The sequence below is a fragment of the Malania oleifera genome, chromosome 3, assembly GCF_029873635.1.
Source record: "Malania oleifera isolate guangnan ecotype guangnan chromosome 3, ASM2987363v1, whole genome shotgun sequence".
In the NCBI taxonomy this organism is placed as follows: Eukaryota; Viridiplantae; Streptophyta; class Magnoliopsida; order Santalales; family Ximeniaceae; genus Malania; species Malania oleifera.
The window spans coordinates 21,908,530-21,934,972 of NC_080419.1; the positions used below are offsets into that span (position 1 = coordinate 21,908,530).

The 26,443-nt window shown below is 35.0% G+C and overlaps 1 protein-coding gene across 1 annotated transcript; it reads left to right on the forward strand.

Moving 5' to 3' along the window:
• Window positions 1-494: 494 nt before the first annotated feature.
• Window positions 495-20,417, forward strand: LOC131151851 (probable glutathione S-transferase). Its single transcript, XM_058103301.1, has 2 exons — window positions 495-948; window positions 19,865-20,417. The coding sequence occupies exons 1-2, from the start codon at window positions 634-636 to the stop codon at window positions 20,177-20,179; spliced, it is 630 nt and encodes a 209-aa protein (XP_057959284.1). The 5' UTR covers window positions 495-633; the 3' UTR covers window positions 20,180-20,417.
• The last annotated feature ends 6,026 nt before the right edge of the window (window positions 20,418-26,443 follow it).

The window sequence follows — 26,443 nt, forward strand, 5'->3', positions numbered from 1 at the left end:
GGAACTTTCTAATCCCTTTGTACGTGTAGGGTTAGCATATATACAACGTTGTAACCATAGTTTTATGTGATGGTGAATTTCAGCCGTCGCTTGCTCCTATGGACGTAGGTACATTACTGAATCAGGTTAATTCTTGTGTCATTATTTATTTACTTCCTTATTATCTGTGTGATTATTTTTTTTTTTGTATTATTCATCATTAGTTGTTGTATTGTACGATTTGATTTTCGCACGCTACGCATGGATTTGCACAACAAAATTAATATAATGAAAATTTTGATATACTTGATGTAACGAGAGTGATTGGAGAGTTAAATAATAAAGTTCATTTTGGACAAGCATTTTATTGAAAAAATTAAAATTCATTGTCACGTTTGCTTACCGCATACTATACATGTTTAGGTGCACATTGTAATCTATGTGCTTTTAAAAAAACTTGTTACCATAACTTGGCATTGGGGTTTAAAAAAAAAAAATCAATGCTGAAAAAACTATTTTATAAAAAAAAAAAAATTTGAAAAAAAAAAGGAGTCAAAGAAGTCCAAGCATTACATATTTGCTGTGAAAGCTCTTCCCGCTGGCATTACTTAAGCTGGCGTGCCCTCTTCGTAGCTCTTTGCTCGCCGGAAAAAAATGACGGATAAGGTAGTTCTGCTAGATTTCTGGCCCAGCTTGTTCGGGATGAGAGTCAGAATCGCCCTGGCTGAGAAGGGCGTGAAGTACGAGTATAGAGACGAAGATTTAGCAAACAAAAGTCCTTTGCTGTTGGAGATGAACCCTGTCCACAAGAAAATCCCAGTTCTCATCCACAATGGTAAACCTGTCTGCGAATCCCTCATCATCGTTCAGTACATCGACGAGGTCTGGAAGGACAAGGCGCCATTGTTGCCCTCAGATCCCTACCAGAGGGCTCACGCGAGATTTTGGGCGGATTATGTCGACCAGAAGGTATGTGTTTCTCGGTATTCGTGATTTTGGATGGGATTTTTGTTTTTGTTCATGGATATTCGCGGTTTTGCATGAGATCTTGTGGGGTTGTTTCTGGGTATTCGTGTATTTGTTTCTAGGTCGATTTTTATGCTCTTGGAGAGTTTTCTTGATATATGAAATTAAGCTGTAGATTTTCGTTGCCTATGATTGAGTCTTCATGTTTGCTGTGCACTTTGATTTGGGTTCTTTTACTTCTTGTGGAGAGTATTGCTCTCTCTGTTTGAAACTTGGGAAGTAAAGGGAGACTAAATATGGTAGAATTCAGTACTTTTGTTTGTTTGGCTGCCAAGCAAAAATTGAGGGAGGAAACAACATGCATGGTAAATCATTGAACAATTTTTTCATTTTACCTATCGTGACTTTTAGTTGTTCATTATCATTATTATTTTGTCCTAGTGATTATTTATTTCTAGGATTTGTTGAAATCTGTTTTTAATTTTGTAGTTCACAGGCGTCTTTTATGCACTCTTTTGGTCAGAGAAGGTCTTCTTGTGTTGTTTTGTCTTACTATTTCATGGTTGCTGTGCACTTTGATTTCAGTTTCTTTATCTTTTTGGGGAGAGTATGCTCATTTCAAACCAAAAAATATGAAAGGAAAGGAAGAGAAAATGTGAAGTAGAGAAAATGCATGGTAGTGACTTTTTTTTCGTTCTCTGTTTTTCATTTCTCCCTTTTATTTCCCGTCGCAACAATTGATCCACGATCTAAACAATCATGATCTGCTTGGAATGGAGAAACATTGGGATAAAAGGAAGAAAAATAATTTAAAAGCAGGCTGTCTAGCCAAAAAAGTACTATAAGTCATGATTTCCGAATCTGTACAGCCTAGGAATTGTTTTCCATTACGTTTCTGTCATTTTCTCGGCGACCAAATGGTCCATCGGGGGAGGAGATAAGGGGGGAGGATAGAAGTCTCTAGATGATGTGTTTCTTTTTGCATGATTGTGTGTTGCTTTGTTGACTTGTCGTCGCCTCTTATCTCTCCATCCACAAAGTGAAATCATAACCTGATTCTGTATTTGCTGTATGTTTGAAACTTGGAAAATATTGAAGATGAAGAATTGTATTTTTTTCATGCTTGGTTAAAAAAAGTGAAAAGAAAAATAAAAAAAAATATTAAATTAATGAAAAAAATTTAAATTTTTCCCATGACTAGAATTATTTATTTTTTTTTATTTTTTATTTTTGTAAAAAATTTACTTATTTTTTAATTTTTCAAATTTATATTTAAAAAAAGAAAAGAAAATAATGAGTTTGTTTAAATGTGCAAAGTAATGTTTTATTTTTTCTTATTTATAGATTCCAAAATAATTTCAAAAAAGACAACGCGTTTTTTATTTTTTTAAGAATTATATAAGATAATATTTGAGATTATGGATTTTGGGGCTTCAATTTGGACTTCTTGGATTTAGAAGAAGCTCTCTATATAATTAATATAAACTATAAGTGTAAGATTCGAATTGCATGCTCCCATATCTAAAGTAAGAGTTAGAAATCTAGAAAAATAATAAAAAGGTATTTTTCAAGCTTTTTATATAAATTTGAAAAAATTGAGATTTATGGTGGCAATTTTGTAAGTATTTAAAAATTAAAAAAAAAACTATTTTTAAGAACAAATAATGCGAAAACTATTTATTGTCGTTTATTTGTTTTATACTAATGTTCTAAATATGAATAATCAATTAAAATCATATATATATTTTTTGAAAAACTAAAATGATAAATGGAAATCAATTTTCCACAACTAAACGGACCCTTACTATTTTCACTTGTCTTGTTCCTAAGAAAAAAAAAAAAAAATTAAGGACATGGCGCATAACACATGGTACAAATTTTTATTTTATCTGTCAATAACTTTTCATTTGTTTCACTATTTCAATTATATCGTGATAAATTTCCATCTCTAAGATTGTTTGTAACATAGTAGTTAGAATTGTACGATTTGTATCGAGAAAGGCATAAATTGATTGGAGTTGCATGGGAGAATCATAGAAGGCAGTGAATCAAGGAGAATCGGTGAATTGAAATATTTACACCATAAGCATGAAGTTCAATTTTTTAAAATATTATGTGTCCTTATCTTACTTTTAAAATTTAAATTTTATGCATGACTAGTACATAGTGTTCGTTTAACTGTAGAGAATTTTTTATTTTTTTTGTTTTTATTTTTGTTAAAAAAATTTACTTATTTTTTAAATTTTCAAATTTATATTAGAAAAAGGAAAATAATGAGTTTGTTTAAATGTGCAAAGTAATGTTTTACTTTTTCTTATTTATAGATTCCAAAATAATTTCAAAAAAGACTGCGTTTTTTTTTTAATTTTGTAAGAATTATATAAGCTAATATTTGAGATTATGGATTTTGGGGCTTCAATTTGGACTTCGTGGATTTAGAAGAAGCTTTATATATAATCAATACAAAATATAAGTGTAAGATTCGAATTGCATGCTCCCATATGTAAAGTAAGAGTTAGAAATCTAGAAAAATAATAAAAAGATATTTTTCAAGCTTTTTATATAAATTTGAAAAAATTGAGATTTAAGGTGGCAATTTTGTAAGTATTTAAAAATTAAAAAAAAAACTATTTTTAAGAACAAATAATGTGAAAACTATTTATTGTCGTTTATTTGTTTTATACTAATGTTCTAAATATGAATAATCGGTTAATATTATATATTTTTTTGAAAAACTAAAATGATAAATGGAAATCTATTTTCCACAACTAAACGGACCCTTACTATTTTTACTTGTCTTGTTCCTAAGAAAAAAAAAATTAAGGACATGGCGCATCACACATGATGCAAATTTTTATTTTATCTGTCAATAATAAATTGATTTGAGTCGCATGGGAGAATCACAGAAGGCAGTGAATCAAGGAGAATCGGTGAATTGAATTATTTACACCATAAGCATGAAGTTCAATTTTTTAAAATATTATGTGTCCTTATCTTACTTTTTAGTGTATCTTGAACTCTTAAACTTGGTCTTTTAGTTTAATAACAAGAAAATAGCTTAACTTGATACTTGATAGGGCTAGAATGGTTAGATCATGGTATTTCTTGCTTATAGGTCTAGTTTCCTTTTATATCAATATATGTATAAGTTAAATAGTTCATGATAGGATTTAGACCAACAAAATTTGCTTGGAGGGCAAGCGAGATTCCAATTATCAACATGGATGATCCATATTTGTTGAAATTTTATTATATTTTACTATTTTACTTGTATTACATATATGCAAGCCATTAGGAATTGACTTTTCAAATTTTGTACCGAATCTTATAATGTATTTCTTGATTCTCAATTCATGAAATTGGGATTTTGACTCTTGATTCAAATCTCTTGACAACTATGGTGTGTAAAAGAAAAAAAATGCATAATAGTCATTTCTCACTTCCCATTGTTCATTTTTTTTTTTCTCGCAAAAAAGGAAGAAAATTAATTTCAAAATAGGGTTTCTAACAAAAATAGTACAATAAGGTCATGATTTTCGAATTCATTCTATGGTTTTTGACCTTAATAAATGTTCTCCACTAAGTTTCTTCCATTTTCTCACCAGCCAAATGGTCTAAGAAGGGGAGGGAAAAAGTCCCTAGATGATGCGTTTCTTTTGCATGATTGTGTTTGTTGCTTTGTTGACTTCTGTCGTGTCTCTTGTTGTTCTCTCTCTCTCTTCCTTCTCTTTTTGTGTTTTGCTTTTTTGTGCTTTCCCAATTTCATGCCCTTTATTTTTTTTTTAAGATTACGCACCGGGTATCCACATGTCCGTTTTCCGGTCTACGTGACTAATCCCGCGCCCCTTGAAGTTGACCCCACAACTCCAAAGGGAGGATAAATTTAGGAGTCCAAGGACGGAAATGAACCTGAGAGGGTTTGAACACCTGACCGCGTAAGAGACACTTTCGCAGCCCGCATTACCACCTGAACCACACCTTGGAGGTATTTCATGCCCTTTATTATTTTAAAGTGGGTGTAATCATAAGTTCTTTTATAAGGGAAATCTATTTTAATTTCTATAGTTTTAATTAATATACTTAAAAAGATTAAGTTTATATAATTGATGTTGTTGCTAGGGGTGTACAAAAATTACCGAAAAATCGAAAATCAGACCGAAACCGAACCGAAACCATAAACGGTTCGGCTTTCGATTTTGGTTGCGGTTTCCAAAAATAAAAAAGTTCGGTTTCAGTTTCGGTTTTATGTTGAAATCGAACCAAAAAAATTGAAAACCGATATATATATATAATATGGCTAGTGAAAATATAGCATGCAATATAGCCATATAGTCACTATAGAAAATAAAAATGTTCAATAAATTTTTAAAAACTTTATGAAAAATAAATATTATTTTTGTTAAAAGTGCCAAATAGATTTTATTTTATTAAAATTATGAGTCCCTATAGAAAATTAAAATGCTCAATAAATTTTCAACAACTTTATGAAAAATAAAGATTATTTTTTTGTAAAAAAATTGTTTTAAAACTGAAAAACCGCAACCGAACCGCCACGTTTTTGGTTTTCAATTAAAGCATAATTTCGGTTTGGTTTCGGTTTCAGTTCGAAAATCCCAAAAGTAAAAATTGAGTTCGATTTTTGGTTCTGGCAAAAACCGAACCATGTACAACCCTAGTTGTTGCTTTACGATTTTATTTTTCCTTGTTTGAAGATTAGGACTCATATAAATTAATATTAACATAGTAAAGTATAATGTTTGATTAGTACTCTGTGTGCACCTTGACAAGTTCCATGGTCGTCATTGGATCTAATTTGAATGATAAATATAATTATTTATAAAATTTAGGTCACTTGCATCGTTGAGTAGCAATACTTAGGAACAAAATAGAATATAAATAGTTATTCTTGTATATTTTTGTTATTTTATTCATGATGCAACAAGAAAGGAATAAATAAATGAAGATGAAATTTAAGAGTAGTTATTTTTAGTGGTGGAAAAACTTATCAAGGGGTTGGGTGTGGATCGAGTTGTTAGCGGGTGCAATTAAATGGGTTTGGTGTTCGGGTTGTGTTGTAATATGTGGCTCATCAGTGATTTGATGCAAGTTGATGTGAAGTTTGAGGAAAATAACAAAGTGTTAATACTATTGAATTCCCTATCTGTGTCTCATACGTATGAAAACTTGGTTACAACTCAAACGTGGGGAATAGAAACCCTAAATTTGGAGGAGGTCACAAGTGCTCTTTCATCAGAAGAAGAAAGTCAACGATGAGATTTCACAAGGTGAAATGCTTGTGGTGAAGAGTAACTAGGAACGTGGGAGAAGCAAGTCCTGAAACGGATCAAGTAACAATAAATCTCGATCCCAATCTAGGAAGAAGAACATACAATATTTTAAGTGTGGGAAAAATGACATATACAACCAAAGTGTCCTGAGAGGAAGAAAGGGAATGCAAAAAATCGAGAGGGTTCAGCAAAATTTGCGAATGTAGTGAAAGAAGGAGACTCGGAGAGTAGTGATGATGATATGTTTTTTATTTCATCAGGTTCAGATTGTATGACAGATTCTTGGATCCTAGTTTTGACGTGCTCTTATCACATGACACCAAATATAGATTGGTTCAGCACCTACTGGTCAATAAATTAAAGTTTTTTTTCTGATGGGAAATGATTCTTCATGCAAAATTGTTGGAATAGGGAATATTTGAATCAAAATGTTTGATGGTGTTGTGAGAATATTATGTGATGCTAGGCATACACCAAATCTATAGAAGAATTTGATTTCATTGGGCACTTTAGATTGTAACGGGGTTAGTTACAAGTTTGAAAGTAGGGTAATAAAGGTGTATAAAGTCGTCTTAATAGTGATGAAAGGACAAAAATTAGCAGGAAATATCTATATACTACTAGGTACCACAGTTGTAGGTGGAGCTATAGTTATAAAGTCTGAGTGAGATAATACTGTTTTGTGACATATGCGGCTAGGGCATATGGGTGAGTGTGGGATGATGGATTTTCATAAAGAGAAATCTTTTTAAGGGTGTTAAAACATGCATGTTGAATTTCTATAGGTATTGTGTTCTTGGAAAACACAATAGGGTGTAGTTCAACACACAAGACGGAGGGGATTTGTTGATGCAAATGCATAGCGGAAACAACACAATTGAATCCTGAACAAGTAATGCAAGCACGTAATGATGAACAATACGGAACAAGCAATCACTCACAAAGAGAATCAATGAATGCAATAATCAAAGACACAAGATTTACATGGTTTGACAATGTGCCTGCGTCCACAGGAACAACGAATGAATTTTCACTATCACAATGTCAAGTTTTCATCAAGGGTTACAAAATAATGTATATAAACAAACCCTTATGCGTACAAAAGTCTTAGAACCTATCTAAATCACTCCTGTAGCAATCTCTGGACGAAAATCCTCCAAAAACCCTAATCTACTGATCTCCCGATTCAAATTTTGTGACCCGTGCCAAACAAAGCTGCCGACGGTTTTAGCCAAACCATTGACGATTTAATGCTAAGAGCTTAATACTGCAGACTAAAACTGTCGACAGTTTGATATCGAGAGCAAACCGTCTCTAATGTCGTCGATGGTTTGATCCTACAACCAGACTCCTTGTTCTTTCCATCACTAAGCTTTCCCCGGTGCATGTGTTCCACTCAAATATGAGCCACATATCCAACAATCTCCACCTTGGTGGATATTCACCACATATGAGGAAAAATCGAAAGCATACCCGATGCTCCACTCGAGACAATAGATTGGGACCGTCTCTTGTCTAGCACCTGGAGACGTTGATCAAGTCCAGGAAATGCTTGAACTTGTTCGTTGTGACCGGTTTCATTAACTTATCAACTGCATTGTTAGATGTGTGAACCTTTTCAAGTAGAAGTTCACCTGAAGCAATCAGCTCCCTGATGCTGTGAAACTGCACATCAATGTCTTTTGTCCTCGCATGATACACATGATTCTTTGCCTAGTAGATGACACTCTGACTAGCACACTGCAGCCGAACTCCACCTTGTTGGACACCCAGCTCCTTGACCAATCCTGTGAGTCACAACACTTCCTTGGTAGCCTCAGCCACTACCATGTACTCCGACTCAGTAGTAGATAAGGCAACGAGCGACTGCATCATAGACCAACAAATATGTCCTCCCACAATGGTAAATGTGTACCTTGTGGTAGACCTCCTGTCATCCAAGTCTCATACGTAATTACCATCCACGTACCCTACCACTGATGAATCACTCTGTTATCCTTTGAACATGGTGTCATATCCGGCTGTACCCCTCAAGTACCTGAGAATTCACTTGACCGCATCCTAGTGCTGTCGACCCGAATTCGAAAAGAACTTGCTCACCACGTTGACAGCCTGTGCCAGGTCCAGTCTCGTATATACAATGACATACATTAGACACTCCACTGCACTAGTATAGGGGACCTTCAACATATCACGAACCTCATTGTCTGTTATTAGGCACTTGATGGTAGACAACCTGAAATGACTCGCCAACGGTGCGCTTCGATTTAGCATTAGTCATGCTAAACCTCTCCAACACCTTCTCCACATAGCCGCCCTAAGACAACCATAGTTTCTTTGCAACTCTGTCTTTGCGAATCTTTATGCCAGGAATCCTCTTGGTTGCACCCTAGTTTTTCATGTTGAACTCTTTTCCCAACAGAGTCTTCAACTGATTTACCTCAGTTATGTGTTTAGCAGCAATCCGCATGTCGTAGACATAAAACAACATAAATATGAGAGAACCATCCTCAAGACTTTTCACATAGACGCAACAATCGTACTCAAACCTCCTATAGCCAATACGGATCATATAGGCGTCAAACCTTTTGTACCACTGCCTCGAACACTGCTTCAGCCTGTAAAGTGACTTTTTTCAGTTTACAAACTACATGCTCTTGTCCAAGTTGGCGGCTGTGTCATATAAATCAACTCCTCCAAATCACCATGGAGGAACATTGTCTTTACGTCCATCTATTTCAGATGCATGTCATATTGAGCCACCAGTCCGAACACTACCTTGATGGAAGTGTGCTTGACCACAAGAGAGAAGATTTCATTATAATCAACTCTCTTCCTTTACGAGTATCCCTTTACTACCAGGCGAGCCTTGTACTTCCCTTTTTCATTTTTCGAAACTACTTCTTTCTTCATGTACACTCATTTGCATCCAATTGCCCGCTTTTCAACTAGAAGCTCCACCAAAACCCACGTCTGGTTTTTAAGCAATGATTCCATCTCCTCCACCAGAACGCCTATCCAACTACCCTTCTCTTGGTCGTGCACTGTCTCTTGAAAGGTAGTAGGATCCCTGTTGCTAGTAATAAACACATAAGACACCAGATCATCAAATTCGTACTTTGGGGGTGTTCTGATGATGCTTCTGGGTCTATCTACTACTATACTACGACGCAGCTGCTGGTCATCTGAGCTAGAAATCCATGTGTTATGAACATCGTCATCTCCATCCTGAGTTTTGGACTCCACCTATACCGCCGACTGATCTCTCGAGCTAGAACTCCTTGTATTTCTGCCTTAAGTCTCCAACTCCACCTGAACCATATGCTTCTTGCTGCTGTGATTTTTTGTCACCTGTTTCTCTTCTTTTTCCTAAATATGCCACACCATGTCTTTCTCATTGAAAACCATGTCTCTTCTAATCATCACCTTGTTTGCCATTAGATCCCACAACTTGAACTTTTTCACGTCTTTGTGGTTTCCTAGAAAGATGCACCGTTTAGACTTCGCCTCAAGCTTTGATTTCTTCTCACCAGGAATGTGTGCATAGGCTGGACACCCAAATACTTTCAATCTGGAGTAGTCTACCTCGTTACCTGTACGCACCTCCTCAGCAACTTTCCCATCTTGTGATGCCTGTGGTGATCTGTTTACCAAGAAACAAGCCATAGTAGGCCTAGAATTTCATAGCGAGCACAACATTCAACTTGAGACACCGAGCCCTTTCAGCTATGATTCGGTTTATTCTTTTCCCCACACCATTTTGTTGTGGCGTTTGGCGTACTGTAAAATGTCTCCTTATGTCATGCTGCTCGCAGAACTCTCTGAAACTTGAGTTCGTGTACTCAATTCCATTGTCTGTCCTCAGGAACTTAATCTTTCTCCTGGTCTGGATTTTCACCTCAGCTTTCCACATTCCAAACTTGACAAATGTCTCTGACTTGTTTTGCATTAAGTACACCCAGACCTTCCGTTAGTCGTCATCGATGAAACTCGCGAAATACACATGTCCCCATCGTGATGCCACTCTCATCGCCCCCCAAACGTCTGAATTATTGTAGTCTAGTATTCCCTTCGTCTTGTGCGTGGCTGTCATGAACTGAACTCTATTATACTTTCCAAGAACACAGTACTTGCAGAAATCCAGCTTACATAATTTGACCCCCTTCAAAATATTTCTCTTGTGAAGTTCCTTCATTCCACACTCACCCATATCCCTTAAACGCATATGCTACAAAACGGCATTGTCACACTCAGCTTTTGCGGGTGCAGCTCCACCTACAATCGTAGTACCCATTATTGTGTATATATTCCCCAGTACTCTCTTCCCCTTCATACGGTCAGAACGCCTTTGCTCACCTTCATTATCCCACCTTCAGATTTGTTACTAAACCCGTTACAATCCAAGGTGCCTAACGAAACTAGATTCTTCATCAACTTCGGTACGTGCCTAACATCAAATAACGTCCTCACCACACCATGATACATCTTGATTTTGATATTTCCCATCCTGAAAACTTTGCATGCAACATCATTTCCTATCAGAACGGGACTAAAACTCACCAATATGTACGTAGTGAACCAGTCTTTTTTGGACGTCATATGATAAGAACACCTCGAGTCCAAGATCCAAGAATCTGCGAACTCATTCGACCGAGATGAAACCGAGAGCATATCACCGTCACTGCTCCCAAAGTCTTCTTCTACTATATTCACCATGTTTGACGAACCTTCTTTGTTTTTAGCATCCCCCTTCTTCCTTTCCAAACAATCGGGTTTTATGTGCCCTTTTTTTCCCGCACTTAATAACACTGTATGTCCTTCTTCTTCCTGGATTTGGACCGAGCCCTATTGTTGCTTGACCCACCTCGGAACTTGCTCCTCCCACGATCCTAATACCCCTTCTTCACGAGCCCTTAACCATGTGAACTCTCATCACTGGTCTTCTTCCTCTGATGGAACCCCAGCAATGCACTCGTGATATCCTCCAACTCCAGGGTTTCTTTCCCCCATGTATGAGTCGTAACCAGATTCTCGTATGTTGGAGACCTCGGTAGGGAATTGAGTAGCATCAACGCTTTGTCTTCTTCCTTGAACTTCACATCAACTCGCTTCAGATCACTAATGATCTGATTGAATGTGTTGATGTGCTGAACCCTCTGCCATCTTAAGCCAATATAGTTTTTGCTAAAGATACAATTTGTTCTTCAATAACATGGCAAACCTTCTTTGTTTTTAGCATCCCCCTTCTTCCTTTCCAAACAATCAGGTTTTATGTGCCCTTTTTTTCCCGCACTTAATAACACCGTATGTCCTTCCTCTTCCTGGATTTGGACCGAGCCCTATTGTTGCTTGACCCACCTCGGAACTTGCTCCTCCCACGATCCTAGTACCCCTTTGTCACGAGCGCTTAACCATGTGAACTCTCATCACTAGTCTTCTTCCTCTGATGGAACCCCAGCAATGCACTCGTGATATCCTCCAACTCCAGGGTTTCTTTCCCCCATGTATGAGTCGTAACCAGATTCTCGTATGTTGGAGACCTCAGTAGGGAATTGAGCAGCATCAACGCTTTGTCTTCTTCCTTGAACTTCACATCAACTCGCTTTAGATCACTAATGATCTGATTGAATGTGTTGATGTGCTGAACCCTCTACCATCTTAAGCCAATATAGTTTTTGCTAAAGATTCAATTTGTTCGTCAATGACTTGGACATGTACTGGCTTTTTAGTTTCAGCCAAATTTCTGTCGGCGATTCCTCATCCATGATGTGATACATCACTTTATTGGCCAAACAATGTCGGATATTGGACACAACTTTCGCTACCAACTTGTGTCGTCCATGCCTTCCAGCTTCTTTCCATGTAGTGCCTTCACCATACGTTGCTATACTAGCAAGTCCTTAACCCTCCTTTGCCAAAGTCCAAAATTTCTCGTTCCATCGAATTTATTAACATCGAACTTCACCGAAGAGATCCCAGTCATTGCATCTAATAGCTCTGATACCAATTTGTTGATGCAAATGTGTAGTGGAAACCACACAATTGAATCCCAACAAGTAATGCAAGCACTCAATGATGAACAATATGGAACAAGAAATCACTTACAAAGAGAATCAACGAAAGCAATAATCAAAGATTTTTATGTGGTTCGACAATGTGGCTATGTTCACGGGAGCAGTGAATGAATATTCACTATCACAATGTCAAGCTTTCATCAAGGATTACAAAATAATGTATATAAATGAACCCTTATGCGTTCAAAAGTCTTAGAACTTATCTAAATCACTCATGTAACAATCCTCGGAGGAAAATCCTCCAAAAACCCTAATATTCTGATCTCCCGATTCAAATTTCGTGACATGCACCGAACGAAACTATCGACAGTTTGTTTAATGCCGAGAGTTGAATCTTGCAAATTGAAACCGTCGATGGTTTGATACCAAGAGCAAATCATCTCTGATACCATCGACCAATCCGTTGACGGTTTGATCCTACAACTAGCCTCCTTGTTCTTTGCATCACTAAGCTATCCTCAGTGCATGCGTTCCACTCAAATATGAGCCACATATCCAACAGGATTTGACTATATTCATTAAGATCTTTGGGGGCTAGTAAGGGTAGCAACACGGGGAGGATATATGTACTTTGTGAGTTTTATCGACGATTACTCACAAAATGTCTTGGTGTACTTCATGCAGCACAAGTCAGAGACATTTATCAAGTTCAAATTGTGAGAAATTGAGATGGAAAACTAGACTAGGAGGAAGATTAAATGTCTCAGGTCAGACAATGGAACTAAGTACGCTGATTTGAGGTTGAATGCAGAGGCTTGCAAGGACACCACAACAGAATGGTGTGGCGGAAAGGATGAACATAATTATAGCTGAGAGGGCTCGGCGTTTTAGGTTGAATGCAGGGCTTGCAAAGAACTTATGGGCAGAGATAGTAAATATGACATGTTTCTTGATTAACTGATCACCAAGGACATCACTAGATAAGAAAGTTGTAGAGGAGGTGTGGACAGGCAGTGTGGTGGACTACTTTAATTCGAGAGTATTTGGATGTCAAGCCTATGTGCACATTTCTAGTGAGAAGAGATTGAAGCTTGATGCAAAGTCTAGACAGTGTATCTTTTTGGGGTATTAGAAAGGTGTGAAAGGGTTCAAGCTGTGGGATCCAAAGACAAACAAGGTGGTGATGACGTGGTTTTTGATGAGAAAGCCATGTTGCAGTTTACTCAAGAAGAAGAAGAAGAAGAAGAAGAAGAAGAAGAAAAACATGTGCCAGAAAGTTGCAGCAGCAATGAGCATGTGGTGCAGGTGGACTTAGAGACTCAGGGTAGAGATGAAAATGTTCAAAATGCAGGAAATTCTAACTTGAGAGACTAGAAACATCATAGTATAGCTATACACAAGCCTATCAGGCCACCCCCTAGGTATAGATTTGATGATTTGGTTTATTATGCCCTCATTACTAATAGCAAGGATCCTACTACTTTTCAAGAGGCGGTACACAACCAAGAGAAAAGAATATGGATGGGTGCTATGGTGGAGGAGATAAAGTCATTGCATAAGAACCAGACGTGAGAGTTTGTGAAACTTCCAAAAGGGAAGAGAGCGATCGGATGCAAATAGGTATAGGAAGAAAGAAGTGGTATCAGGAAAAAAAAAAAAAAAAAGAGAAAAATTCAAGGTTCGGTAAGTAGCCAAGGGCTACTCGTAGAGGAAAGGTGTAACGACTTGCCTATTTTGCCAATTTTTTTTCCTTCCATAATAATATCCAATATAATAATCCTGACAATTCATAGTCAATCTGGATCTATGGGCACCAGGGATATACCTGAAATACAACACGGATACCTAAGCAACGAGAAACGTAAAATCATATACATATCAAATCATCCAACCAACACAATGCCAGAGTTCTACTACAACTATTACATACATATACCTATCCCAAAATAACCAAAAAGTGCCCTAGGGTCACAACCCAAAAATCCATCTGACCCTAGCAAAATAACTTACCCTTCAGACAAGGTAGAATAGTCGAACTCTAACGCTGCGGAGCTCTATCTGCTCTTCTATCTAGGGCTCCTGAATGTTTATATAGATGGGGTGAGGCACCTTTCAGTAAGGGAAATAAACTAATATCATTGTGTGACAACATGAGTATTTTTGTGTTTTACATATAGTGGTACATAAAGCATATTTGACAAAATTGTTAGTATCATATCTAGATAAAACATAATTTATACTAACATGAGATAACATATTGAGTTTCTATACATGAAATCATCATATATAATTGTAAATGAAATAACACCCTAGGTGGATGGCTGGCTGGTGTCATGTCTTACCCCCACATGACTAGGTTGTGCGGCCCGAAGGCGGGACCTAGCAATGGTTGGCCGACCACGTTAGATCAACATAAATCTGTAAGTACGATGGGTCTACCCCTCCTAGTCCAGATGTAAAAGGATGCCTGCACTACCATAAAATCACATTGACTGTCGATCTCCCACTGTCCCTTATGACATGTGGTAGCACTAATATATACATGATTGTGATCATATAGCTACGGTACCGTGATTCGTGAAAGTCTAAACCAAGTCATCTCACGAATTTTTGCATATCATAATGTATAAACCACAACCCTTACGTCAGCATAGCATATCATATAACTCCGACCCTTATGCTGGCATATCATATAAAACCGTGGCCCTTACGCCAGCATATCATATCATGTAAAATCACGGCCCTTACGCCGACATATATTTAACATACATAGTTTAAAATTTTTGTACTGTTTCAATACCATACTTTAAACATAGTTCTCGTATCATTTTTAATATTTTCCTGAAAACTGTAATAACAAGCTAATTCTGAAAACATAATATTCTGATAGTACATAGCATCATATAATTTCATACTCATGCTACACAAAATGATTATTGTTCTATTCATAAAATCTGCATAAAATCATATCCCTTACTGAACTGTATTAAAATCATTTTCCTGTTAATAGCAGTATTTCCAAACTCAGCTCTATAGCATACATCATTTCCTTGGAAATAAAAACTCAATATTAATAAATAATTTCATGGAAATACTAACTTAATTTATCCCCTTAACTGACTTATGGAAAAGCCAACAAATTACTCTAAAATTACACATGTGTGTTCCCCAACTCAACACCCTGAAATTTGTATTTCCCCCAGCAAAACTTCAGTATATACCTATCTATTACCTTCCTCAACCCAGAAATACTAAATACCTAAATAAATATTAAAATAATCAACTTACTCAAATTTTGGGATGGTTCCCAAGTTGACCTGACCTATAAATCACTCTAACAGATGTGAAGAGAATCTTCCCAGGATTGACATGGCGGCTTCCGATCGTCGAACCGGCGAAGAACGGGGCCGAAATCGAAGAGAGAAGGGGAGTGAGTTGTAGGGGGGAGAGAGAGAGAGAGAGAGAGAGAGAGAGAGAGAGTGAGAGTGAGTGAGTGAGTGAGTGAGTGAGAGTGAAAAATGAGGTTTTGAGCTTATATAGAAAGCTTGTCCACGTGGACTCGTTGACGAGTCGCATCTCCTCGTCGACGAGTTAATGAAGGGAGCTTGACGACGAACATTTTCTCCTCGCCGATGAGTTTCAGAGTCCAAAAACCGTCCTTTCGGTAACTTCTCGTCAACGAGGCGCATGTCCCTGTTGACAAGTTTAATTGTTATAATTCCTTAGATCTCTACAAAAGGAGTTGATTATGATGAGATCTTCTCTCTTGTGGTCAGACACAATTCCATCAAGGTTGTGTTGGGATTGGTGACGCATTTCGCTATGCATTTGGAGCAGATAGACGTAGAGATAATGTTTCTTTATGGTTATTTGGAGGAGTTGATTTACATGGTACAATCAGAAGGGTTTAGTCAACCTGGACAGGTGCACTTTGTTTGTAAGATGAAGAAATCACTTTACGGGCTGAAGCAGTCTTCGAGGCAATGGTACAAATGTTTTAACTCATACATGATCCGGATTGGCTATATGAGGTGCAAATATAATTACTGCGTTTATGTGAAGAGTCTTGATGATGGTTCACTTATTTTTCTATTGCTTTATATGGATGACATGTTGATTGCTGCGAAAAGTATGACTGAGGTTAATCTATTGAAAAATATTTTGAGCAAAGAGTTTGACATGAAGGATTTGGGTGCGGCCAAGAAGATTCTTGGGATGGAGATTCATAGGGTCAGAGTTGTAGGAAGATTGAGGTTATTTCAGGGTAGTTATGTGGAAAGGGTGTTAGAGAGGTTTAGCATGGATAATGCAAAAATGGTGAATACACTGTTGGCGAATCATTTTAGATTTTCTACCATCGAGTGCCCAAAGACAGATGATGATGTTCGTGACACGTCAAAGGTCTCATATAGGGGTGGGCAAACGATCGGTTTGGTCAAATTCAGTTGATTAATCGAATTAATTGAAAATTTTCAGTTAATTATTTCTGTTAACCGAACCGATAGAATGCAATGATTTGAAATTAATTATTAAGAACATAATATAATTGTAATTTTTTTACAAATTCCATCTTAATTAAGCAGCTCATACTAACAATATCATAGCAGACCAATGATTAGATCAAAATGGTATTTCAATTTTCAAATAATTGAAAATTAAATTCTCAAAATCAATTAGGAAAACCATGGAAAGCCTAGCTTGAGGATCAAATCTGATGGAGTTGTTCCCATTTGGGGGTTCAGCCTAGGGTGAGGTTGTGTTACAGCGTGAAAGAATTGTAAGCCAAAAATTGAAAATGGAGGTAGAATAGATAGAAAATAAAAGAAGAATTGAGAGGTAGAGTCGTACCTGTGCAAGAGAGCCAGCGACCATGGCTGCAACAGGCGGCAGTGGTGGTTGCGACTGGAGGCTCATGAATGGCTGGAAGTGGAGAAATGTGCAATCGTGCGTAAAAGAGAGATAGAGAGAGAGATCAGCGACTTACAACCCACGGGAACTTGGAAGATAAGGGAAGAGCCGAAGAGGGCCAAGAGGCAAGAGGCCAAGACTCAAGAGGGAACTCAGGAAAGAGGGATTCGGGATCGGGACGGGAATTGGGAAGAGGGGCTCAGGCGAAGCCGCGAAGAGGGAGAAGTGAGAAGTGAGAAGTGGAGAACTCAGACCCAGTCACCTAGGGGCTACGGTGCAGTGCAGAGGACACGAACAGTCGGAAGACTCGACTTATTTTAACTAGCCCCCATCTGCCTTTAACATTATATATATATATATATATATATATATATATTACTAATTCATACTTAAATTTAAATTAATTATTAATTCGTTTAACCGAATTAAAGTTCCTTATAATCGAATACCCGAAATTTGGTAAATCCATAACCAAACCAAACCAAACCGAATCGACCAAAATCGGTTGGTTAATTTGGGTTTCCCTGAATTATGCTCACCACCTACTTTCATATGCTAGTGGAGTGGGGTACTTGATGTATGCTATGGTATGTACAAGACTGAATCTGACACAAGCTGTCAGTGTGGTAAGTTTCTTTCAAATCTGAGTCAACATCATTGGGATGCAGTTGAGTGGATTTTCGGATGCTTAAGGAGTACTACAGACTATGACATCATATTTGGCAGGCAATAGAGTGATCATTCAATTGTGGGATATGTGGATGCAGACTATGCGGGGGACTTGGATGATAAAAGGTCTACAACAAGGTATGTGTTCACTTTGTGGGAGGGCTTATTTGTTGGAGGTTCATGGTACAATCTTTAGTTGCACTATCTATAACTGAGTCGAAGTATATGGCAGTGGCCGAAACTGCCAAGGAAGCATTGTAGCTTACAAGATTGGTCAAGGAGTTGGGTATTTAGTAAGGTGGAGTTCAACTGCATTGTGATAGTCAGAATGCCATTTATTTAGCGAAGACCTGGGTATATCATGCGAGGACCAAACATGTAAATGTGAGGTTTCACAGGATCATGGAATTGGTTGCTTCTAGTGAACTACTACTTGAGAAAATTTACACTTTTGAGAATGCTGCAGACATCTTGACAAAGCCTACTATAATGGACAAATTCAAGCATTGCTTGGACTTGATCAACGCCTCCAGTTGCTAGATGAGAGGTGTTCCAACCTATTGTCTTAAGTGGAGCAGTGAGTTATGTTTTTTCGTTTTCTTCTAAGGGGTGTATATTTGTCAAGGTGGATATTGTTGTAAAATGTGGCTTATATATTGAGTGGAACACATGTACAAAGAAAACATGGTGAAAAAAACATAAAAGCTGGTTTGCAGAGAAAATCGTCGACAGTTTTGAAGAGTTGCATCGACGGAGTCAAGCTCTAGAAGAAACCGTCAACGATTTAATAGAGATCATCGACGATTACATCAATAGTTTGATCTTAGGAAGAAACAATCGACGTTTTGTCTGAAACTATTGGTAGTTTCAGTTGTAGTAAGAACTATCGATGGTTTTGTTTGAAACAATCGATGGTTTTGCTCGGTTACTCAGTGCTGTTTTTTGAATATCGAATTAGGAAGTTGAATAGGTTGGGCTTTCGAGGGGAAAACCTCTGGGGGTTGAAGAGGGTTAGCATATATACAATTGTTGTAACCCTTGTCCAATAAGATAGTGAAAATTACAGTCGTTTGCTCCTGTGGACATAGGCATTGCTGAACCACGTTAATCCTTTGTGTCATTGTTTTACTGCTGTCATATAATCTTTGTGATTGTGTTTCCGTATTATTCATCGTTGGTTGTTGCATTGTATAATTGATTTCCGTACTCTATGCATTGATTTGTACAACATGTTGATTAGTTTATAAATAGGTATGTAGAACATAAATTTGAACCTACCTAATTAGTTAAGGACTGTAAAGTGGTACCTACTAATAAATATATAATCTTGTAATTGAAATTTTCTTTTATATTTCGACAAATACGAGTTAAATTTTTTAAAAAAAATACATATTTATTGTTTTTCTCTTTAAATTTCAACGTAAGATGCGAGTTAAAATTCTAGAAATAGTACCTATTTGGATTATTATTATTATATTTTTTAGTATTTTTGTACATTTTGAATTAATTTTTTGTTAAAAAAAAATAGAATCTATGGGTAGAATGGGCAACTTATGGGATACCTAACTTTAAACTGTTTAACCCATTGAACAAATAGGTTTGGTTTGGGTTGACCTGATTATAAACAGGTCACTTGTTGAGTATTGGTCCGTTTTGCCACCCTTAATTATTTTTTTCTAATCCTTGTTGGTGCTATTTTCTGAATTATGATAATATATATATATTTTCAATGCTCGTTGAGTATTGGTCCGTTTAGCCTCCCAAAAAAAATTAAGTAGACCTACTTCTTTGGATTTTCCCCCTTGGCCTCCTTTATTTATTTATTAGTATTATTATTATTATTATTATTATTATTATTATTATTATTATCTTGCTTTAGAATTTGTAATTCACCAAGAATGGGTGAGAGGTGTTTATGTGTGGATCCCCCCGTATTGTGGTCGCACATCCGTGAATACACCACTGTGATTACTGAGTGGCAAATCTATCGTTGCATTTCACTTTTATATAATGGTTGAAACTGTACATTTTGAGTTGCAGCTATACGTGCCAGCGAGGAAGCTGATATGGCCGCCAGAAGAATGCGAGGCTGCGGGGAAGGAGTTCATTGGAAGCCTCAAGATGATGGAAGGAGAGCTCGGAGACAAGCCCTTCTTCAGTGGCGTGACCTTTGGGTTCGTGGACATTGCTCTGATCACATTCTACATCTGGTTCAAGGCATTCGAAACCTACGGCAACCTAAGTGTGGAGTCGGAGTGCCCCGAGCTGATAGCATGGGCCAAGAGGTGCCTGGGCAGGGAAAGTGTGGCCAAGTCCCTTGCTGACCAGGAGAGACAGAAATTTGGGTTGAAGTAGGGTTTATGAGTTGGTTGGGGCTGTGGGTTGGGTTGTCTTACTAGCTCCCAGGAGCCATAAATATCTTTAATGGTGCCACTTTGCATTTTGTTGTTGTTGTTGGTGATGGTGATGTTGAAGCCATAAATATCTTTAATAGGTGTGTCTTCTCTTCTGGTCAGCATGGTTATTGTTGTGTCCTGCTTGTTTATCTATGGATAAGACACTTGGGTGTGTATTGAATATTGAATCTCTCTTATCTCTTGCATTATTCCATAAGCATCATACTCATGTTTTCGGAATCATTGCTTGAGGATACTAAGTTTCCATTTGGAACTTAAGAAAGGAATGAAAAATATCAAGAAATTTATATTTTCATATTTGATTATCAAGAGAATAAAAAACATAATAAATTTATGAACAAAATTTTGATTTTAAAGTACTATCGAATTCTCATTTTTATGTTTGGTTATCAAGAAAAAAGAGAAAAAAAATTCGCATATATATATATATATATATATATATATAAAGTTTATAAACAAAAATTTAGTCTTATATATTATTAATATTTAATTTTTTCTAAATTTTACTCATATTAAAACAAATTTTCATTTTTATAGTATTTAATAGAAAATGAAGTTATGAGGACAGCTTTCATTTTGCCTTGCATTTCCTCCTCCCTGTGGTATGATCATTAATCTTTATGATATTTAAAAAAAGCTAAAGGTACATTTCATTAAATAATAATATTTAATTAAAAATTATCTTTTATAAATTTAAGGGCATAAGAATATAATGCTTTTTTTTAAAGGAGCGCTAATCGACATTTACTAAAAAATCGATTTTGAAAGCTAAAAATCATTTTATGAAGATAAATTTGTCTTTCATAATAGAGATGTATTTGCCAATAATTTGAATTCATGTATAATAACTTTTGTTTTCTAAGTGCAAGCTCCTTGTTGCTTAATTACTAGAAAACAATATTTAAAAAGAAATGGTAATTGGGCCTTTTTTATAAAAGCTACAAGAAAAGATCACTAGTCTTTTATAATAATAATAATAATAAATCTCTTTAATTGACAATATTTATAGCTCTACTAAAAATTGAAAATTTGTTGTTTAAACCCAAGAATTCTAAAACTTTTAAAAAAATTATACTTTTTGAAAAAATAAAAATTGATTGATACTTATCAATAGAATTTCGTGCACTAGATTTAAATTTGAACAAAATTTAATATAATTTTGTATTATATCTAATCGAAATCTAAGGTCTCTTAAAAACATAAGGTTAAAGTATGACAATTACGTTTTATAAGCACAAATTACTCTTGAAAATAAATTTTTTTTTTTTTTAAAAAAGGGAAAGTAATTGTAACATTTTGTAAAAGGTTGTGAGCATACTTTCTAAAATAAGAGTAAATTTCTTTTTGGGACAACATTTCTTATCATCTCTTTTAGTGACAACTTTTTTGCAACTAGAAATTAAAATTGTATTTTTTTTAACACAATTTTTCTGAGTAAAAGAAAACATACATCATCACGTCCAACTGATGCACGGAAGCTGTGTCCGTATTCCGGATTTTACCTGATCAGCGAGACCTAGGAGGAGGACGCTGATCCGTAAGTTTGATGTCGTACCAGGGAGTCTGAAAAGCTTGTTGGTGGCTGGAGTTCCTATGTAATAATAAAAAAAAAAAGAAAACATACATCATCAATAAAATTTGAAATTATTTTTCTAAACCTAATTTCTCTTAGGTCCTATTTGGAACTTAAGAGAGGAATGAAAAATATCAAGAAATTTATATTTTCATATTTGATTATCAAAAGAATAAAAAACATAATAAATTTATGAACAAAATTTTGATTTTAAAGTACTATGGAATTCTCATTTTTATGTTTGGTTATCAAGAAAAAAGAGAAATAAAATTCGCATATATATATATATATATATATTAAGTTTATAAACAAAAATTTAGTCTTATATATTATTAATATTTAGTTTTTTCTAAATTTTACTCATATTAAAATAAATTTTCATGTTTATAGTATTTAATAGAAAATAAAGTTACGAGGACAGCTTTCATTTTGCCTTGCATTTCCTCCTCCCTGTGGTATGATCATTAATCTTTATGTTTAGTCATATGATATTTTAAAAAAGCTAAAGGTACATTTCATTAAATAATAGTATTTAATTAAAAATTATCTTTTATAAATTTAAGGGCATAAGAATATAATGCTTTTTTCTAAAGGAGCGCTAATCGATGTCTACTAAAAAGTCATTCTAAAAGCTAAAAATCATTTTATCAAGATAAGTTTGTCACTTGTAATAGAGATGTATTTGTCAATAATTTAAATTCATGTATAATATCTTTTGTTTTCTAAGTGCAAGCTTCTTCTTGCTTAATTACTAGAAAACAACTTTAAAAGGAAATGGTAATTGGGTCTTTTTTTATAAAAGCTACAAGAAAAGATCACTAGTCTTTCTTTTTTTTAAAAAAAGGAAATAATAAATCTCTTTTATTGACAATATTTATAGCTCTACTAAAAATTGAAAATTTGTTGTTTAAACCCAAGAATTCTAAAACTTTTAAAAAAATTATACTTTTTGAAAAAATAAAAATTGATTGATATTTGTCAATAGAATTTCGTGCACTAGATTTAAATTTGAACAAAATTTAATATAATTTTGTATTATATCTAATCGAAATCTAAGGTCTCTTAAAAACATAAGGTTAAAGTATGACAATTACGTTTTATAAGCACAAATTACTCTTGAAAATAATTTTTTTAAAAAAAAGGGAAAGAAATTGTAACATTTTGTAAAAGGTTGTGAGCATACTTTCTAAAATAAGAGTAAATTTCTTTTCAGGACAACTTTTTTTATCATCTCTTTTAGTGACAACTTTTTTGCAACTAGAAATTAAAATTGTATTTTTTTTAACACAATTTCTCTTAGTATAAGAAAACATACATCATCAATAAAATTTGAAATTATTTTTCTAAACCTAATTTCTCTTAGGTCCTATTTGGACTTGAAAAATGTGACAGAAAGGACAGAAAAGTATGGAACAATTCATTTTTTCATGTTTGGTTATCAAAAAAGGTAAGGAAGAAAATAAGAAATATGTCAAAATCAATTAATAAAATTTTAATTTTATACATGAATAACATTTCATTTTTCTTAATTTTTAATTGTATTAAAATAAATTTTATTTTTAATATTGTTTGGTATAGAGAGAAAATATAATGGAAAATGAATTTTCTTTCCTTTTCTCATATCAAAATTCTTGATCCAAATGGGCTTGTATAACAACTTGTGCTTTCTATGTACAAATCCATTTTTATTTTATTTTTTCCGCTAGGAAAGATGACTAATCAACAAAAACAAAGGAACAGAAGAAGAAGAAGAAAAACATGAGAAGGGAAAGTTGTTGGGAAGGAGGGGAGGCCTTGAGAGGAGCTGAGAACAAAGGTAAAAGATGACTACTCTGAGCGGCCCTTTACCTATCTTAGAACTGGGTCAAAATGTTCTCCCAATCATTGTGAGACAGAAAAAACATTAATCATTTGTTTGGTATGCTATAATGCAATTTGAAAAATGTGTGGTTCAAATTCTATTCCTTAGGTTCCCAATATGTGTCTTATCCTTACTCAATGAGCTTTGATAAAGTTCACACTGAGTGGAGTGGTTTGCCTCCAAAAACCTTGTCTCATGAGAACTAACGGTATTACACTTCTATATAAATTCCTAAAAGGTAAAGTCCGGGTAATAGGCTCATAAAAATTTGTGTGTTTATATATTTCTTTTAAAGTCTATCCCCTTAACACCCACATATCATTAGTGTAACTATCCCAAAACTAACATGCATGAAAGTGTAAAAAAAATATATTTAAATTAATTAATTATGAATAATTAACTAAATAATATAATATAATATATTAATATATTATAATATAATATTATAATATTATATATATATATATCAAGGAAGTTAGACTTCCTGAAGTCCCCTTTCTCCCCCCTTCTCATGGTTCTCTCACCTCTCTCTGTTTCTCTCTCCACACTCTCTCTCTCTTTCTCTCTCTGAATTTTTCTTACATTTCTCCACCAATTTGAAGAACAGACATCATTCTCGGGTCCGAGCCCTGCTCTTCAAAGATTTAACTAGAGAAATTTCATCATCTGCACGCTGTAGGCACCACTCTAGGGTTTGAGTAAGTGAGTTAGATTATGTCAAATTTTACTTTAAAATATGTCTGAATTAAATTGATTACGTTAATTTAATTATATCTTTATGCCTAAATTAAATTGTACTGCGGAGATTTGATTGTAGGAATCCGAACCTGAAAAATAAAGGAAAATGAATATAAAGGGGAGAAATAAAAGAAAAAAAAAAGAAAAAAAGAGGAATTAGGCAAGTCAGGGCCAAATCCTGACTGTCATTTATCCTGTATTACTCATTTGTTCATGTTCTCATCTTTGACATTTCGTAACATTTCACTTTACGTGGTTATTTCCCATTTTACATTGTTCACATTTCACATTTCATTTCCATTTCATTTCATGCATTCGTACTGCAGCTCCTTTTAGTTGTACATCAGTTAGTCCACATAGATATGTGTTAAATTTGCTACTATAGCTCCTTTCAACTGTACATCAATTAGTCCATATAGATATGCGCTAGCCTGCTACTACAATTCCTTTCAGTAGTCATCAGTTAGTCTATAGCTCCTTTTAGTTGTTCATTGTTTTCATGATTACATTAACAATCACATGCAGCATAATTCATATAACATTTTTATTCTCAATGCATTCCCTGTATAACTTGCATCACATACATATAACATAATTTACACAGAATTTCCATTTTACTCATGTCACACAATTTAGTAGTAAAATTAATACATTTCCTATAAAATAAGTCAACCTACATTTAATATTCATATATTAAAAATATACCTTTAATTTATTACATAATTATCCTGAAAAATCTTTCACTTTCAACAGTCCATTTTCATATATACATAACTAATAAAACAGCCTTATGCTGAGAAATCATAATTTAAACGATTGACATTTTTAACCCATAAGAAAACATATACATATATACCTAACAAAATCCATTCATCCGTTTAATTCATAAAACCTTAATATATATTTCCCCTTACTTGGTTTCTTGAATTATGCCAATAGGGACCCCAAAGAGATGCCTACGCCGCTTACCCGAACCTTGAATCAAAATCCTAATTCCATTAAATCAACCCTAAATAAAATATTATTTTAACATTTCTTAGGCCCATCAATTCCAAATAAACAATTAAACTCTCAAATATAACCAATTTACTTAATTCCCTAAATCTCACTTTCGCTTTAGAGTGGTGCCTAAGATACCTAAATTGAAAATTTATTCCGGCCAAAATGACGATGATCAAGACTAGGACCCCGTGGTGATACCCAATCGTCGATTTGGCTGAAGATCTAAGGAAAAAATTAAGGAAAAAGTAAGGGTTTACCTTTTCCTAGGATTGGTGTCTACGCCGCTTCCACGACAAATACGTTCCGATAAAAGATTCGGTGGCGAAGATAGGAACCCAGCGGTATCTTTGATTTTACGATCGACCGAATATTAGCCAAGAAAATGAGGAGAGAAAAAGTGGAGGCAAGGAGAGAGAATGAGAAAAGAAAAGAAAAATGTGAGAGAGGCGTGAGATACTGAGAGGCAGTGTACTGGGAGGGTTCAAATTTCCTTGCAATTGGATTTCAAATTGAAATCCAATCTACCTAATGGCATTAAAACAATCATTTGCTTTATTATTTTATATTAACACGCACGCACACACACACACACACACACACACATATATATATATATATATATATTATAATAACCTTAATTTCAAATGTCATGAAATTTATTTAATGCATTCCACTTATATTTAATTATATTATACTATTACTTTAACCATTATAATATTATATTAATATTATACATATATATTGTCACACCCCGAACCGGCGGATGGGTCCTAGGTGTGAATACCATAACCTAACCTGTCCCTGTATCAATTAAAAGATACATGATACTAAACTGAATGAAGATCCCACCCCGTGGGTAGACGTAAACCCTATACACATTCACATACATATCTATACTCATCAAATACGAAACGGAAAATGTTCTTTCTATACATACATCATACCATACCAGAGTCTATACAGAACTAGAATATACGTTCCCAAAATTACAGTACATACTCCGGGTGTCTACAAAACCCAACAAGGAC

Coding starts and splice junctions, on each gene's coding strand:
- LOC131151851 (XM_058103301.1), top strand. CDS start 634: ATGACGGATAAGGTAGTTCTGCTAGATTTCTGGCCCAGCTTGTTCGGG. Junction 949..19,864: donor CGGATTATGTCGACCAGAAG/GTATGTGTTTCT, acceptor TTTGAGTTGCAG/CTATACGTGCCAGCGAGGAA.